The sequence below is a fragment of the Chrysemys picta genome, chromosome 1 (genome assembly GCF_011386835.1).
Source record: "Chrysemys picta bellii isolate R12L10 chromosome 1, ASM1138683v2, whole genome shotgun sequence".
In the NCBI taxonomy this organism is placed as follows: domain Eukaryota; kingdom Metazoa; phylum Chordata; order Testudines; family Emydidae; genus Chrysemys; species Chrysemys picta.
Window position 1 is genome coordinate 350,183,209 of NC_088791.1, and position 6,330 is coordinate 350,189,538.

Sequence of the window (6,330 nt, forward strand, 5' to 3'; positions counted from 1 at the left end):
TCAGGAAGTGTTATTTACCCCTTCACATAACACAACAAACAGGATAATGAGGTTAATGAGCAGCAGATTTAAATCAAACAAAAGGAAGTATTTCCTCACACAACCCAGAGTCAGTCAGTGGACCTCATTGCCAGGGGATGTTGTGAAGGCCGAAATTATAACTGGGTCTAAAAAAGAATTAGGTAAGTTCATGGAGGAGAGGTCCAGCAGTGGCTATTAGCCAGGATGGGCAGGGACACTACCCCCTGTTCTGCGTGTCTCTAAACCTCTGACTGCCAGAAGGTGGGAGCAGGTGACAGCGGATGGATCAATTGATCATTGACCTTTTTTTTCATTCCCTCAGAACTCTGCACAGGCCACGGTCAGAAGACAAGACACTGGGCTAGATGGACCATTGGTCTGACTGAATGTGCCCGTTCTTATGTTATTAAATTGTTCCACTGCACTATGGGCTATTGCAGACTGGCCTTTTCCTGGGGCTCCCTCTGCTATAGAGCTCCCATAGCCACCTTGGCAGTTGTCCAATCTGAAGGAAATGTCCATGTAGGGAGCTTTGTGGACGCTCCCTTCCCTGGCCGAGCCCCTGGGTTTGTAATGCAGGAATGGGGGTTGCCAGGGTGAAATCTGGTCTTAAATTATTATTAGGATTCTATTTTACTTTATTCCAGCAAGATTAAACTGTGACAGCATCATCATTACCATTTGGTCCTCCCCGAGGTAGCTAATCAGAACCATACGGACAGTGATGACATGTCCAGATTCCAGGAATAGAACCTGCAGCAGGGCTGGCGCTGCAGTCCAGGTGGGTAGAATCACCCCATGTCCCCTGTGATTTGGCCTCCTGCTATTTGCCATTGGTTGTGATGGTGGTTAAAGTTTGTGCACACAAAGCCAAGCAGCTGAGGTTCCCTGATGGCCAAGTGGCTCCCAAGGGAATGTGCAAACATGCTTCATAAAGACGGTTGCCTCCCTGTCTGAACACATACTGCCTGCTGCCCATGCAACCTTGCTGATGACTCCTTGTCCTTTAGGGTGAAAACCTCTGGTGTCAGCAGCTCCTCGTCTAGCAGGAATTGGGTACGTTGGCAGGTTTCACTATCTTCAACATGCAAAACGAAGGGTAAAGGCTGCCAGCTGTTTCCATTTGCAGATGTTCTGTGCTGTGGCAGAGGACTCAGCTGGGCTGTCAGGGTGACTCAGTGACAGGGCTGGAGGGCAGGCAGCACTAGGTAGCTTGTAAATCCCTGCCCTACATCTGCCCATACTCCACTGTGGGCTACTCAATCTACACAGAAATCTGACATTCAAAGCGAGCTCCGAGTGTTAAAACCCCGAAGCCCCATGTCAGGATTTCTCAAGGGGTCCCATTTCTAGAGGTGCCGCGTGCTCTGGTCCTGATCCTGCCAGGGGCTGAGCTAGTGGAAAACCCCACGCATTATCAGTGACTCGTTCCCAAATTGCCTCAGGTTTATTTCTTCCTAGAAATTTAATCAGCAAATTTATTTTCATTTGAAAAGGTTTTATTCTCTGGCTCGATTGTGAAGGCAGGAATTCAGAGCTGTGTTGATCTGTGGTATCAGGTCCAATAAGGCATGATTCTGTTTCCTGACAGGCTGAGGGCTCTAGTTTTTACAAATCCACCCAGCCCTACTTGTTGTTCAGCCAATAGCTCAAACAAGTTTGTTTACATTTGCAGGAGATAATGCTGCCTGCTTCGTGTTTACAGTGTCTCCTGAAAGTGAGATCAGGTGTTCACATGGCACTTTTGTAGCTGGCATCGAAAGACATTTTCATGCCATATGCGCTAAAGATTCTTATGTCTCTTGATGCTTCAATCACCATTTCAGGGGACATGCATCCATGCTGATGACGGGTTCTGCTTAATAATGATCCAGAGCAGTGTGGACTGATGCACGTTCATTTTCATCATCTGAGTCAGACGCCACCAGCAGAAGGTTGATTTTCTTTTTTGGTGGTTTTTGGTTCTGTAGTTTCTGCAGTGGAGTGTTGTTCTTTTAAGATTTCTGACAGCATGCTCCACACTTCATCTCTCTCACAGTTTGGAAGGCACTTCAGATTCTTAAACCTGGGGTCGAATGCTATAGCTATCTTTAGAAATCTCACATTGGTACCTTCTTTGTGTTTTGTCAAATCTTCAGTGCAAGTGTTCTTAAAATGAACAACATGTGCTGGGTCATCATCTCAGACTGCCATAACACAAAATATATGGCAGAATGCAGGTTAAACAGAGCGAGAGACATACAATTTTTCCCCAAGGAGTTCAGTCAGAAATGTAATTAACACATTATTTTTTTAACAAGCCTCATCAGCATGGAAGCATGTCCTCTCGAACGGTGTCAAAGAACAGAAATATTTAGCATACCTGGCAAGTAAATATCTTGCAATGCCGGCTACAGCAATGCCATGCAAACACTTGTTCTCGCTTTCAGGTGACATTGTAAATAAGAAGAAGGAGCATTATTTCCTGTAAATGTAAACAAACTTCTTTCTCTTAGTGATGGGCTGAACAAGACATAGGACTGAGTGAACTTGTAGGCTGTAATGTTTTACATTGTTTTGCTTTTGACTGCAGTTATATAACAAAAATAATCTACGTTTGTAAGTTGCACGTCCACGATAAAGTGGTAATGGAAAAATATTATTTATTCTGTTTATCTTTTTTACAGTGCAAATATTTGTAATAAAATAATAATGTAAAGTGAGCACTGTACACTTTGTATTCTCTGTTTTTATTGAAATCGATATATTTGAAAATGTAGAAAACTATCCTAAATATTTAATAAATTGCAGTAGATATTCTATTATTGTTTAAGAGTGTGAGTAAAACTGATTATCAGGATTAATTCTTATGAGTTAACTGCAATGAATCAACAGCCCTCGTTTTAAAACAACAGTCTGTGCACATCTTTGACCCCAAGCCCTCGCACTCTGATGGGGACCCAAATAGGCCAAAGTCCTTGACACTTCCCCAGCGGTCTCTGAAGAGCTTCTTATCAACAGCTGCCCCACCTCTGCACAGACTCCCAACACTGGCAAAACAAGCTGTGTAACGGGGCCAGCCTGGAAATAGGCTCTTCCCAGCTGTAGCTCCAGTGTTGTCTCTCAATCTCCCTGACATACTTACTGAGAGATGGCTTTTCTTGAGTTGTTCTTTCTCTGCCTGCTTCCTTCTCTACCAGCAGCCTGCTATTAAACTAAGATGAGCCGTACTGTTTAACCCAATATATCCAGCAAATAAACATTCCAATAGTTAACCCAATGTAGCTATCCAGCAAACATTCATGTTATGGCAGCTCAGCTCCAAGTCTGTCCCAATGCCGTTCCTGGGTTGTACGGATTTTATGAATACGACAGAGACAGTCAGAGAGCAATAGATTATTTTCATGTGACAGGTTTCAGAGTGGTAGCCGTGTTAGTCGGTATTAGCAAAAACAACGAGGAGTCATTAGTTAAATAAATGTGTTAGTCTCTAAAGTGCCACAAGGACTCCTGTTATTTTCATGTGGGTAATGAAGTTCCACATGTGCCTTGACTTTGAAATGTACTTCCTGCAATCCCTATTTGTGACTGAATAACAGGTGTTGTGGTTACTATGTACTAGTGTACTATGTACTACTACTACTAGTAGTGGTTTTCAACCTGTGGTCTGTGGGCCACTGGGGATCTTCAGAATATGTCTACCTCTATTCAAAATGTATTAGGGTCCCCCAAATAAGAGAAGGTTCAAAACCACTGTATTAGAGAGTGAGAGCCCATGGAAAGAATATTTCATATCCTGATCCCAAAGCCTGTTACCACTCCGGATACAGGCCACAGACTGACAGAACAGAACCTGAGGAGAACCAGTCAGCTATTAACCCAGTGACAGAGGAGCTACTAGACTTTTGTTTGCAGATAAGTGATTGATTGAGGGCTGAGACCCTGCAAACCTTTCAGGTTCTGAAGAAATCCAGATGACAGGTGCTGCATTTTAAGTCCCATTCGAACCTGAGAAATCATCTCTGAAAGAAGAGGTGAGGGGAAAGAATGGGTTTACATGTATGTACTAAAGTACAGATGTGTAAATGTAATGACTTTTGCTTTAGAAAATATTTGAGAAGTATTCCACATACTCAAAGAATGAGGAGCCCGATGGCACCTTAAACACTAACAGATTTATTTGGGCATAAGCTTTCATGGGTAAAAAACCCACTTCTTCAGATGCACCTGAAGAAGTCAGTTTTTTACCCATGTGCTGCAAAGAGGCAGTGGCGTAATTTGAACTCTCGGGAGTGGAGAAAATAAAAAATATATAAAAAGGTAATTAACCATTTTTATAAATAGCTTCAATGCAGAGCAGATAAGTACAATGACAGATTTCACCATGCACTTCTCATTGCATGATACAATGGGCTACTCTCAGAAGTGGAGGGCCAGAAAAGGTGTCTGCGGGAAGGTCACAATTATAAAATCACACAGTGCTCAAGTAGGCTGCAGAACTCCCAGCTACAAGATATCAATGGGGTTTGTATGGGTAACCAGAAAATCCAATTGCATTAGTGAGGATTGTTTTAAAAAGTTTTGGAAAGACTATAAACCTTCCTGATTAACAGAACAAAATATGTGTAAATAGTGGGTGTTAGGGGAAAACATTCCCTGGGAGCAGGTTATCTCATAGCTTTCTTTTGCAGGGCTTCATCTGGTTTCCTCTGAAGCATCAGGAACTGGCCAGTGGATAATGGGCTAGATGGACTGCAGGTCTGATCCACTCTGGGAATGCCTATCTTCTTATATGCAGTGTAAATCCAAGATTAAGTTTTTGCTCATCTTCCTTGAGCTCCTGGGACTCTCTAGAGTTGCACTGAGAGTAGAAAGATGTCTTGTTAAATATCATCTAGTCTCCTGTTGTTTTTCCTTTCAGGAAGGAAAGTTGAAAACTTCTCGGACCTGCCCAGTACGGTATGTCAGCTGTCAATGACACCAAATTCAGCTCTGCAGTGTTCCTTCTTACTGGGATACCTGGTCAGGAAGACGTCTATTTCTGGATCTCTATCCCCTTCTTTTTAATGTATGCTATTTCTGTAGTAGGAAATTCAGTCATTCTGTTCATTATAAAAACAGATCCGAGTCTCCATGAGCCCATGTACATTTTCCTTTCCATGCTGGCCGTCACAGATCTTGGCTTATCGATAGCCACCATGCCAACAACACTGGGCATATTCTTGTTTAATGCTAGGGAGATCAGCCTCGATGCCTGTTTTGCCCAGTTGTTCTTTATCCACTCGCTTTCATACATTGAATCCTCCGTGCTCTTGTTGATGGCCTTTGACCGCTTCGTCGCAATCTCTAACCCACTGAGATATGCTTCCATCTTAACCCTGCCGAGAATAGCCAAGATGGTGTTCGTGTTTGTGCTAAGAGGGGTGGCTGTAGTATTCCCACTGCCCTTTCTCCTGAAACGGTTCCAATACTGTCAAGCCAATGTCATCTCCCGTTCCTACTGCCTGCACACAGAGGTCATGAAGATGGCTTGTTCGGATATCAGAGTCAACAGCATCTATGGCTTGTTTGTCACAGTCTTCACAGTGGTGTTGGACTCGCTGCTCATCTTCCTCTCTTACGTGATGATTCTGAAAACAGTGCTGAGCATTGCCTCCTATGCAGAGTGTGTCAGGGCACTGAGCACCTGTGTCTCCCACCTCTGTGCTGTTCTCCTGTTCTACACACCAGGAATTGGCTTGTCTATAGTACAGAGATTCGGGAATAGCTCTTCCCCCTTGCTTCAGATTCTCATGGGCTACGTCTACCTGCTGGTCCCGCCCATGATGAATCCAATTGTATATAGCTTGAAAAGCAAACACCTTCGTGTGAGGATAATCAGGGCATTCAAAAAGTGAGGGGTCAGTTCATCAGCTGGCTCCAGGGCTGGTCATATGAGAGATGAAAAAGATGGGCCCTGGCGAGGGACACCTGTTCCATCCTTACATCCAAGAGGACATGAACTACTACTCTGAACTCTGTAGAGAGAAGTTCAGACAGGGTCTAAGGCCTGGAGCAATGGGACAGGGACTGGTGAGGGAGGACAGTGCACTGGGAGAAAGAAACCAAGGCAGCAGCAGAATTTACAAAGTGACGGTGTTTGTGGTGACTGGTAGCATGTTGGCCCATAAACATCTGAATCGGTGGCTTCTCTGATCTCAGAGTTCCTGTTGATACACTCAATAAAAAGAAGGGATGTGGGTGTTGTTTCCCATTACACCTGGCCTGTCACTGTCCCGTTGTCTTTGGTTAAATATCAATGGGGCATGAAAAAAGCTGCAGAGCTATTCT

The 6,330-nt window shown here is 43.9% G+C and overlaps 1 protein-coding gene across 1 annotated transcript; it reads left to right on the top strand.

The window, feature by feature from the left end:
• Positions 1-4,836: 4,836 nt before the first annotated feature.
• Positions 4,837-5,897, top strand: LOC101943169 (olfactory receptor 51G2-like). The gene has a single exon (XM_005311435.4). It carries the CDS (start codon positions 4,962-4,964, stop codon positions 5,895-5,897), a length of 936 nt encoding a protein of 311 aa, XP_005311492.3. The 5' UTR covers positions 4,837-4,961.
• Positions 5,898-6,330: the final 433 nt, after the last annotated feature.